This window comes from Schistocerca serialis, chromosome 10 (assembly GCF_023864345.2).
Source record: "Schistocerca serialis cubense isolate TAMUIC-IGC-003099 chromosome 10, iqSchSeri2.2, whole genome shotgun sequence".
Lineage (NCBI taxonomy): Eukaryota > Metazoa > Arthropoda > Insecta > Orthoptera > Acrididae > Schistocerca > Schistocerca serialis.
In genome coordinates, this window is record NC_064647.1 from 185,927,031 (window position 1) to 185,939,393 (window position 12,363).

The following is a 12,363-nucleotide window of genomic DNA, read 5'->3' on the forward strand; positions in this document are numbered from 1 at the left end:
AATTTCTATGGACCATAAAACTTTCACCATACAGTAAAAACATTTGGTAAAAGATTTGAGGTGGTTTTTAACTTTCAGAAAGAAAAAAATGGATCACTGAACATTGTTCAACAAACAAGGAAACTTGAAGTGGTGACGCTATCATTAAATTCAGTATTGAGGCTGTAAACAAAAACATTTTTATCTGTCAGCTGTTCTCAGCTCATCCCAGTGATGCCAACCTAAAGTAATGGAAGTACAAAACTTGTTCATTTCTACATCAGTAGATCTGTTGAAGTATTGAATGTCCTTCATAACTCAATCACACGATGTTCTTGTAACCCTAGAACAAACGCACCTGTGTGTTAAGTGTGCCAATCACAAATATTATCTTTCACTGTTCCATTGTTTTACAACTGCAAGGCAGTGTCTAGGCCTTCATTATTGCCTCAGTAAACACAGTGGTAAGTTGTGCTGTCATATATCAAAGTGATCAACAGTAATATAAAATTGGCAGCGATGTAGGTGAGAGGAAATTCACAATTTGTGCTAGAAAATTACCCAGATTTTGAGTTAATACCAGATCCCACAATGAGACAGTTGTGTAAGAGATAATTAGCAATCGAGTAGGTGGTTGGTTGGAATCTGATGCCGCTAGAGGGGCTCATTACTCCGAGGTAACACTTGCTTACAGCAACAGAGTAATGTAATGAATGTTGTTATTGTTTAATGAAATAGTGATAATGTAAGTTTATTTTATTATTGTTGAATTAAACTTAGATTAAACTATGATTTTGCTCGTACATACTTAACTTGATAACATAATGATGGGTAATATTTACATGGGTACAGAGTATGCCACATGCCCAGTAGTGTTATAAAAATCAGATTGCTTGCTCTAGGGTTAAATGAGCAAGTCTGCACTTCAGCACATCTCATATGTGATGAGTAGTAATGTATCCTACTTTATAATATTATTCCTTCCCAGATTTTCCATTTTGTAAGTATAAACAGTGATGTATGTAGGGGCTGAGGAAGATTTGTCCATTCCCCTGTGAAACAGGATTATTTTTTTCTGTGCGTTTCGATCTGTTTCAGAACTAAGTTTGTTTCGAAGTTATGTTTTTATAGATCTTAGAACCAACGGTTGCTAATACATTGATGTTGTGAATCTTCGCTCGGTGCAGTAAAGTGATTTTAAAGTCATGTGGAACAATCTGTTTGCAGTTGCATTGAATTACGGCATATTCAGGCGGAAAGACTTCAACGAGACAGCTCAGTACATAATGTTCTATGACATGGGAGCCAGCAGCACAACAGCAACAGTCGTCAGCTACCAGATAGTCAAGACTAAGGACCGCGGCTTCGTCGAGACTAACCCGCAGCTTGCTGTACTGGGAGTTGGGTGAGACAGAGCTTCTTTTAGTTATTTTAAGTAATACAGTTGTCCATCAAGGAAACTCGCATTCTGTAAATTAGTTCTGAAAGGTATTAGAGTTAAATAGTTTGAATAGTGATATCCTTATGCACCTGCCTCGTTAAATATTCTTACGGACCAGAACATTACGTCCACTGCCACCATGTTGTTGAGGGCAACCCAGTGATGTGGAAGAGTGATGTCGTAAGGAACGTACAGTAAACCCCATTTTTACATTCCCACATTTTAAGTTTTCTGCTTTCTAGTTTATTTTTGTCGGTCCCAACAGGTATCGTATTCTCTCAGTACAGTGCTTTCCTGCGCCATTAGCGATTCCGTGTGAAAACATTTCTCCTATTTTAAGTTTTCTTTGACATTATCATGACCTTTAACATTGATTTGCATACAGATTTCTGCGAAAAGTGCACCATACTCCTGCTCAGCCACCCTTGGAACAAAGCAGAAAATGCATAATATACACAAAGATATTGATCATGCAATGTACCGGTAGTGTGGTAAGCAAGATTTTTATTGTCAGCATTTTGGGTCACAGCCTGCCTTAATGATAATCTGAGTTTGACGATATTGACTCTATAGTGCGTTTAAAATTAGTTGCAACTTTTGACAGTTCAGTACGGAGCAAGTGGAGGAGAGCATAGTTGCCAGCGTGCGCTGAAAGCCTCAGCAGGCGACGATAATGCCAGGCTTGCTTGGCGCGTAACCTGTCAGCTACCCAAGCTGACTGAATTGCAGTCTTTCTCAAATGGTTTTATAGAAGCTAAACGGTAATAAACTCTGAGTCTTGCATGTCTTACAGCTTCATTCGTCAGCTTCATGATGAATTATCTGTTGTTTCGTTAATGGTCGTAGTTACGATATTTCAGCATTAGCTAAACTACTGTAAGAAATTCTCAAAGTTTGCAGTAAAAAATAGGGGTTGCTATGAATTTTCATTTGGTGCGTGTTTGGTCATATGTTGCTCCATGAATTTTAGATATCATATTAAATTACTCTGTAAACCTTGAATGATATTGCTATCTGTCTCCCATGTTGGGAAAATGGAATGTATGTAAAGGGCTTAATCACAAAAGAACCCACCAGTGAGTAAGCCAGAATGAAATATTCGTAAATCCCTCGTATCTAATAAACTGTCAGAGATATCGAAACAAGATATTGGCAAATTATAGCACGCAGAGTATGTTGCCATATGATTAATATGCGAAACTTCCATATCTGCCACAATATTCAAGCAATTACAGATTTATTTAAAAAGAAATGACGAGATTCTGAAGGATCATCAGTAGCCTGTGAAACATGGATTGCTGTGGGTTTTGCAACAAAATAATTTATTTTTATTCTGAGAATGGGCTTTATCATAACTATAGATGTGTGTTGCCCTTAGCCGCTAGCATAATAATATGCTGTTTTAGGATTCTGCCGTAATTTCAACTGCATTAGAATGTTAGTGATATGTATACCTGTAAACTGTGCTGTGTTTAGGCAAAAGAAGCAGCAACAAGAGATGTAACATATTACTCAAAATTTGACACAGTCCTCCTTGAATCTGTCTCTCCTCCACTACATTCCTTGGTATGGTTGACAACTTGAGACCACTCCTGTCATGCAACATTTGCAATGACTTCTTTTGTCAGCATTTCAACCTCACTGAGTGCAAATTTTCTGTTGTTTTTGCCACATTACTTTTCACCTAGGCCCATATATCCTCTGTCTGATTTAAATGAGCATGATGTCGAAGGAATCCAGATTAAACCATGCTTTTTAGTGTTAGTCTTTTCGGCGACCTGGTAGCATGGAGATTTTAGCTTGTACAGTACCACAAGTTCCATTAACTTCGCCTTACAAAAGCTAGGTTCAACTTTATCCAGTTGAACATTTCTTTGTACCTAGGAAAAAATAGCCACTTCCTTCCGCTGCATTATTGGACCTTAATCCATCACAACCGAGAAGTATTGCACATTGTCCATTACTGTTATTGTCGAATTTGGAGGAATATTTTGCAACAGAACATAACCTTCACAGCTGGTGAACAAGTTCTTGCACGACAACTTTTATCGAGAATTTCGTGTTCGTAAGTGCTGTGCTGTTATTAGTAATGCAAAGCCAACACGAAACACTCGTTCACAATGCCCGACGACTGTAGAACACTTCAAGCCAGAAAATACCACTTCACAACAAGAGCTAATGAACGTAGGTGCCTCTAATGCGCAATAACATGTGGTACAAATCAAACTGTGGAAAACCAGGGATGGAATGTAACAATATTGGAGAAGGAAAGTTGCTACTCACCATATAGCGGAGATGCTGAGTCGTGATAGGCACAACAAAAAGATTCACACAATAGCTTTTGGCCATTAAGGCCTTTGTTAGCATTAGTCACACACGCACACGCGCGCAAACGCATCTTGCACACACATCTACAGTCTGACTGAGGAGGAAAGCAGCTAAGGTAAACTTACTCCAGAAGACAACTTCTCATAAGAATTCCTGTAGTGTCATACCAGATCCACAACTGATTTAGTGGTGTGAAATTGTGCAAGCCGTCTGGGGTCAAGTCAGAAAGTATCGGTTCGTTATACGTAAAGATCGAGGAATTCGAACTAAACGGACAAACCTGTTTGAAGTTGAAATGCACTGGGACTGTTAGAGGGAGGTGTGATTACCTCTTGAAGTGCAGTTTCTGTGCATCTGCTGACTTTGGAGTGGGGAGCAGGCGAAAGAACCCATTCTTATGGAGTGCCCACTGGCAGTGTTTGGGTGGTGATCTGAGGACTCTACACCAAGTGACTGAGACTGCTGTGGGCAGGTTGTTAAATGTGAACAATTCTGGTTGATTGTAGATCATTTTGTATACTTCTACAACAATACTAATTTGTGTGTTTTTATCCATTGTTTTGTATGAAAATAATCTGGGACACATCTTAGAAAGAAATGCTTTGGTCTTAACTTTACAGTGGCTGAAATGGCACTAGTACTTGTAGGATGTGTAATGTTTGAATCTGAAAAAATTGTTAACCTTATATGAGCTGATTGGAGACAAGTGTGACAATGTAGGTGATAAGGACAACACAGTACCCTTCACTTAGCAGACACACTGCCGGAGTATTTATAAAGCAATTTAGCAATGTATTTGGGCCCAGCATCACACCAGTACCCTGTTATTCGTTAATGGAAGTAGAGCCTTCTCGTCAGCCCAGAATGGGAACTGGAGCTAAAGTTTTGGTTATGGTAGCTTCAAATTTTCCAGATTTATATGCTGCCTCCTGTAAACAAATATACCCTATGTAATCAAAAGTATCTGGACACCCCCACAAACATACGTATTTCATATTAGGTGCATTGCACTGCCAGTTACTCCATATCAGCCACCTCAGTAGTCATTAGACATCGTGAGAGAGCAGAATGGGGCACTCTGCAGAACTCACGGACTTAAAACGTGGTCAGGTGATTGGGTGTCACTTGGGTCGTACGTCTGTATGTGAGATTTCCGCTCCTAAACGTCCCTAGGTCCACTGTTTCTGATGTGATAGTGAAGTGGAAACATGAAGGGACGCGTACTGCACAAGTGTGTACAGGCCGACCTCATCTGTTAACTGACAGAGACTGCCAACAATTTAAGAGGGTTGTCATGTTTAACCGGCAGACATCTATCCGTACCATCACACAGAAATACCAACTGCATCAGGATCCACTGCAAGTACTATGACAGTTAGATGGGAGGTGAGAAAACCTGGATTTCATGGTTGAGCAGCTGCTCATAAGTCACACATCATGCAGGTAAATGCCAAACAACACCTTGCTTGGCGTAAGGAGCGTAAAATTTGATGATTGAACAGTGGAAAAACGTTGTGTGGAGTGACAGATCACAGTTCACAATGTGGCGATCCAATGGCAGGGTGTGGGTCTGGATAATCCCCGGTGAACATCATCTGCCAGCGTGTGTAGTGCCAACAGTAAAATTCAGAGGCGGTGGTGGTGTGGTGTGGTTGTGTTTTTCATGGAGGGGGCTTGCACCCCTTGTTGTTTCGCGTAACACTATCACAGCACAGGCTTACATTGATGTTTTAAGCACCTTCATGCTTCCCATTGTTGAAGAGCAATTCGGGGATGGCGATTCAATCTTTCAATACGATTGAGCACCTGTTCATAATGCACAGCCTGTGACGAAGGGGTTACACGACAATAACATCCCTGTAATGGACTTACCTGCACAAAGTCCTGATCTGAATCCTATAGGACACCTTTGGGATGTTTTGGAATGCCAACTTCGTTCCAGGCCTTACCGATGGACATGGATATCTCTCGTCAGGGCAGCACTCAGTGAAGAATCGGCTGCCGTTCCCCAATAAACCTGCCAACACCTGATTCAATGTATGCTTGCGAGAGTGGAAGCTGTCATCAAGGCTAAGGGTGGGCCAACACCATATTGAATTCCAACATCACTGATGGAGGGCGCCACAAACTTGTAAGTCATTTTCAGACAGATGTCCGGATACTTTTGATCACATAGTGTGTATTTTCTATTATAAACAATACAAGTGAGACTGCAAATACAAAACAGGCTAAGCTCTTACTTTGAGCTACATTTGTGATATGGTGACACTAATTTGACTCCTTCCACTGTTGATACATGATCAAATGTCAAGAGAGGATTTATTGTTGGCAAAATTAGTGTGTCATTCAGTGTGAGAATTGTGTGAACTGTATTTTTCACATTTTTTGCTATTAAAGAAAAATTCAGTGACTTGCATGTCAGTAATGTCAGGCGATAAAAGTTGCCCAGCTGTACTGTTAAATGTGAACACACAACGTGGTTTTACTGTACATGTGACTCCGCATCATATTCCCCATTCCAGATACGACCGAACATTGGGCGGCTTGGAGATGCAGCTCCGCTTACGCGACTACTTGGCGAAAAAATTCAACGAGCAGGGAAAGACGAAGAGCGACGTGTTTGGCAGCCCCCGTGCCCTGGCGAAGCTTTTCAAGGAGGCCGGTCGATTGAAGAATGTTCTGAGTGCCAACGCCGAGCACTACGCACAGGTGAGCTCACCAGCTGTTAGGGCTCTCCGGTTCCTCGCATTTCAGTGTTTCAGAACTTTTATCTGTCCGTTGGCCAGATTTATGGCACCTTCTAGCTAGTCAGGTGGTGGGTATTTGTTCAGAATGGGTGGCACTTAAAAGAACTACTAAAATATCACTGCTTCTGAATTGTATCTATTCAAATTAAAATATGTTCCGTACTAGACTGTTAAACGTTTAGTTGGGTGGCAGTCACTGATAGAGTTTTACCTGTTCACCTTGATTTTGCAGAGCATTGAAAAAACTGTTATTTTTATTAGAGGGCTTCCTGCCTCTGGTTTGAAAGGTCACTAATTTTAACCAGACCTATACCAATTGTGCCTCATCAGAGTAGTAGGTGGCCCCAGAGTTCAGTTTCGCTACACGGGCACGGGGAGCGCTGTGTATGTACAGAGTGTTTCTAGCAGTTTCAGAACTTTTAATTGCGGTCATCACACATCAAAAGCCATGGCTCATTAAGAGTTCTATCTGACCTGTGTGCTGTTAATGGTCAGAATGTATTCGTTCCTGCGGTAGTGTCAACAAGAGGGCCAACTGCCTAAGTTAAGCCCACATCATACGATGCACTTACACTGTACATCCCTGCAGCAGCGCCCCAAGCATATGTATGTGGAACTGCAGAAAATTCGTGGCACGAATCCGTGCACTCGCACTAGACGGCAGTAATGTGCGAAACTGAAAGGAGAATGACTGATTTTTTGTAAAGTCATTACTTTGAATTAAGCATTTGAGCACTTGAGGTTCATATTTATTAAGGTACTTTTGCTGTCTTAACTTGGATATCACAGAGTTATATTGCTACCGTTCTGAATTATGGGCTCAACTGTTAGTTTTATATTATGCCTCTTGCTTCTGCAATGATATATCTAAAGTGACAGTTGTGCAGCATTTTGGGTCAGGAGGATGCAGTTCGTTTTTGGAGCTATTGTCTTCGCTCTGTCCATTACCCTTAGAATTATAGCAAAATGACTATGAGAAGCCAAACATCGCATTCGTGTCTGGCAAAGGGAAGATGGCGAGGGGACATATTTTGTGAGAGAATTGAAGCCAGAAGATGTGAAAGAATTTTGGAATTCTGAGATATTGGACATTGCATTTTTTATGACAAGCTCCTGTGAGTGATACATGGAGGAATTTGCAGTAGTGCAAGGGGCAGTTTCATGTGTCCAGAAATAAGAATTCAACCACTTATTCCTTAATTTTGTGAGCAGACTTTCTTGCTAACTGTATCAAACTTCTCCTTAACTTGCTGAAATAAAGCAAAAGATGTAATCATATCAAATGTGAACTCTTATTGATTAAGGTGCTGTGTATACTAATTAAAAATAACACATGTAAAGCTACTTGACTCTTTGTTCAGAAATAAGGCCACAAGGATTGTGAAGACAATATTTTGAATGCTACTCACCATATACCGTAGATGTTGAATTGCAGATAGTCACAACAAAAATATGGTAAAACAAGTAAGCTTTCGGACAAAAAAGTCTTCTCCCTGATTAAACCACACACACACACACTCTCTCTCTCTCTCTCTCTTCTCTCTCTCTCTCTCTCTCTCTCTCTCTCTCTCTCTCTCTCTCTCTCTCTGCCACTGTCTCTGACTACCAAGGCCAGACTGCGAGCAGCTGATTATGACGGGAGAAGCAATCAATCTGGTGGGGGGCAAGGAGGAGGCTGGGAGAGGGGAAGGTTAGGGGTGGGGAATGGGAAAGTGCTGCTTATGGGAGCATACAGGGGTGAGGTGAGGAGAGGGTAGGGCAGCTACGTGCTTTCGGTAGGTTGGGAGGGGCGGGGGGGGGGGGGGGGGTGGCAGAGGCAATGGAAAAGGAGAAAAGTAAAAATATTGTGGGGTGTGTTGGTGGAACAGAGGGCTTTGTAGTGCTGGAGTGGGAACAAGGAAGGAGACCTGTGTGTGATGAACAATGACTAACAAATGTTGAGGCCAGGAGGGTTATGGAAACGGAGGATATATTGCAGGGAGAGTTTGCACCTACACCTATTATTAATATTTTCATTACTCCATGCTGGATTTTCTATTGTTGGCTTGTAAAGACACCTTTACTCACTGTACACACAGATTAGGGTGCTTAATGCTTGTTTGGTCCACTCTCTTTCTATAATAAAAAGCATGAGCTACAGAGAATGCTTTTTCCAAACAGCTTGCATAAGAAAAGTCTGCTGGCTGTATGAAAATTTCCTCACTAAAAGAAATGCAAAAGTCTCTAGTATAAAAACTTGAAGTTAGCTGCTGCCCACAAATGTCAACTATGATGGTACTCAGTAAACAATAACGAGCACAAAGCATGCTCAGACTTCTCCCTTCTGCACACATGTGTGTCATCTACACCTATACTCCGCAAACCATGCATGGCAGAGTCTACATCCCATTGTACCAGTTGTTAGGATTTCTTCCCGTTCCATTCACGAACAGAGCGTGTACAATAATTAGAATAATCTTATTCTCAAGATAGCTCTGTGAGTGATATGTAGGGTATTGTTGTATATTCCTAGTCATCATTTAAAGACTGTTCCTGAAAATTTCTTAGTAGACTTCTGTTGGATGGTTAATGTCAGTCTTCAAGAGTCTGGTAGCTCACTCTCTTCAGTATCTCTGTGACATTCACCCATGGGTCATAGACCTGTGACCATTCACGCTGCCCTTCTCTGTATACTTTCAATATCCCTTCATAGTCCCATTTGGTACAGGTTCCACACACTTGAGCAGTATTAGAGAACTAGTTACACGAGTGATTTGTAAGCAATCTCCTATGTAGATTGATTGCACTTCCCCAGTATTCTACCAATAAATTAAAGTCTACGACTTGCTTTACCCATGACTGAGCCTATGTGATCATTAAATTTCATTTCTGTACAAAGTGTTGCACCCAGGTATTTGTGTGAGCAGGCAGATTCCAGCAGTGATTCACTGACGTTATATTCATAGGATACTATGTTTTTTCATTTTGTGAAGTGTACAATTTTACATTTCTGAACATTTAAAAAAGCTGCCTGTCTTTGCATAACTTTGAAATCTTAGCAATATCTGACTAAATATTTATGCAGCTTCTTTCAGGTAGTACTCCATTATAGATAACTGCATCATCTACAAAAAGTTTGAGGTTACAATTAATACTGTCTGCAAGGCTGTTAATACACAACATGAACAGCAAGGGTCCCAACACACTCCCCTGGGGCACACAAAAAGTTACTTCTACATCTGATGTCTTTCCAGCCAAGATAACATGTTGTGTCCTCCCTACCAAGAAGTCCTCAATTCAGTCACAAATTTCACTTGATACCTCATATGATTGTACTTTTTACAATAAGCGTGGGTGTGGTACCGAGTCAGATGCTTTTTTGAAATGAATAAGTACTTTATTTACCTACCTGCCTTGATTGAAGGCTTTCAGTGTCAGCTTTGAGTGTTATTGCTGTCTACTGCTGTAATGGTACTTTGACTTCCGCTCCTCCGCCAATACAAAGATATAATTTACGATCGCGCATGCAGAAGAGCGCTGCGCCAGCGACCGATTTTTACAAATAATTTTGTTCTTTTTTTTTTTACTTTTGCGTAGGTTTTTGTGTTTAAGAACTAATTGATGGACTCTCTCTCTCTTCTCTTGATAAGAAAGACGTGTATTTTTCCGCACTGTGTTGAATGTGCCTTTGGGTGAAAATTAAAATTACATTACAAAGCGAGGTTGTTTCAATAGCTAATAAGATATTTGGTTATAAGAGGAGTTGCTATTGAGGCATATACACATTAGAGGAGGCATATACACATTAGAGGCGGCAGAGAACTGAACAGAATTATTTTCTTTAGGAGGCATGTGATAATAGTAATGTTGATATGAGTGATGGTGTAGTGACGGAGTGGGACTGAAAATTCAAGGCTGATGACAGTGTAAATTTTTGAAGAGTGTGGATTGGTATAATTCGCACTTGATTATCAACAACATTACTATTATCACATGCCTCCGAAAGAAAATAATTCTGTTCAGTTCTCTGCCTCCTCTAATGTGTATATGCCTCAATAGCAACTCCTCTTATAACCAAATATCTTATTAGCTGTTGAAACAACCTCGCTTTGTAATGTAATTTTAATTTTCACCCAAAGGCACATTCAACACAGCGCGGAAAAATATACGTCTTTCTTATCAAGACAAGAGAGAGAGAGAGTCCATCAATTAGTTCTTAAAAACAAAAACCTACACAAAAGTAAAAAAAAAAAATGAACAAAATTATTTATAAAAATCGGTCGCTGGCGCAGCGCTCTTCTGCATGCGCGATCGTAAATTATATCTTTGTATTGGCGGAGGCGCAGAAGTCAAAGTACCAATACACTGCATGTGTGTGGATTTGCAGGGTTTTAGAACTGGTATCTATTTCTGAGAATGGATAATGTGTCTGCTAATTTCTTCATTCCATGTGCGCTATCGCCAGATGGCTGTTGTGCTATATCTGTACCGTTTGTGGCAGACTGTTGTCTGACCTGCCCATTAGCTCATTATGATGCCACTACAATATGTGCAGGACCTGCCGTCTTCCCGTCAGGTCACTTGCAGAGCTTACACAGGATGGATTGCCTACGTGCTGTGTGGCCTTTTGCTCATATTAAGTGTGTGCACTTAGTGTATTGTATGGCCCGGCTGCCTGACTGCTCGCATCAGCTGTTTGCCCACTGTCGCCCAACTTTACCTGCAGGCAGGTGTTTTAGAGCTGGAACAACCTAGCCTGTGCGCAGAGTCATTCTGCTGTGTGAGTCATTCCGCCATTCCTGTGTGAAGTGGAGATGCGTTCACAGCTCCCATTGTTGTGAAGCTATGTTGTGAACAGCACTCATGTATCCTGCAAGTTTGGTATATTGTAAGACAGTGAAGAGTTGAAATCATTCAGCTTTTTGTGTAGTTGCTTGTGGTTGTCAAAAACAAATAAGAGAGTAAACATTGTTTCAAAGCAATTACATGTAACCTGAGAAAATGTTTGGAGAAAAAGCAACGAGAAGTAGATTTATTGATACACGTACAAAGTGCTACAGTAATGTGAACAGTTTCGCAAGCTTTGGCACACTTTGTGGCCTGCACGGAACGTATTTATAATTTAATAGGCATGTGGAATCTGTTATTTGGTCTTAACTTGAGTGTTGTAACTAATCACTTGTAATTAAAAGTTGAGCTAGTTTCTAGTATGGTAACTCTGTATTTTGAACTGAGAGCAACTACTTGCTGGTATATGTGTTGTATGCTAAACAACACTTGGCTAAGTGCTGTGTGTTCCACTCGGGTATAGAACAGATTCTTTTTAAGTGTTATACTCGCAGCTGTGACAATGCCGCAATCCCAGTGAGTAGCAGCTCTCGGTGCAGAAAATAGTATTCGTGTAAATGCCTATCTTCAGTGGCTCGAAAACTGGCTAACGGTTCAAATAAAGAGTGAAAAAAATATGAAGAGAAGTGAATAATACAAATGTAAAAAAGGGAAGAACCATTTTGGGTTGTGGCTTGAGAGGGGTCGGAGTTAACTCCTTTTGCTTTTAAACCTACACAGACCTGCCACTGTCTCCTGTCCAATTAAGTGGAGAGGGAGCAGTAGTGTCTTAGTGCAGTACTGGAACTTCACCTCCAGAAAGTATCGCGTAGCCATTCAGTCTCCTTTATAATTTTAGTTTTCTCAATTGAATTACCTATTTGCTAAAAGTAATTGTAAGGCTCAGGTGAAATATTTAAGGTAAATGGAAACACTTTGTGAATACTTTTCATGCTGGCAATTAGTTTTTTGTCAAATGCTTTATTAGCTTGAATGTATAGTTCCTCGTATTATTTCATATACTGTGTTTTAAAGCACACAACATTTTTATAATCTTATGAC

General features: G+C 40.5%; 1 protein-coding gene across 3 annotated transcripts in view; it reads left to right on the top strand.

Moving 5' to 3' along the window:
• LOC126424816 (hypoxia up-regulated protein 1) overlaps positions 1–12,363 on the top strand; it is a 102,821-nt gene that overhangs the window by 43,948 nt on the left and 46,510 nt on the right. For all 3 annotated transcript variants that reach the window (XM_050087610.1, XM_050087609.1, XM_050087608.1), the window contains exons 5-6: positions 1,207–1,384; positions 6,271–6,457. In XM_050087610.1, the coding sequence (XP_049943567.1) occupies positions 1,207–1,384; positions 6,271–6,457 (365 nt within the window). The remainder of the gene's footprint in view (positions 1–1,206; positions 1,385–6,270; positions 6,458–12,363) is intronic.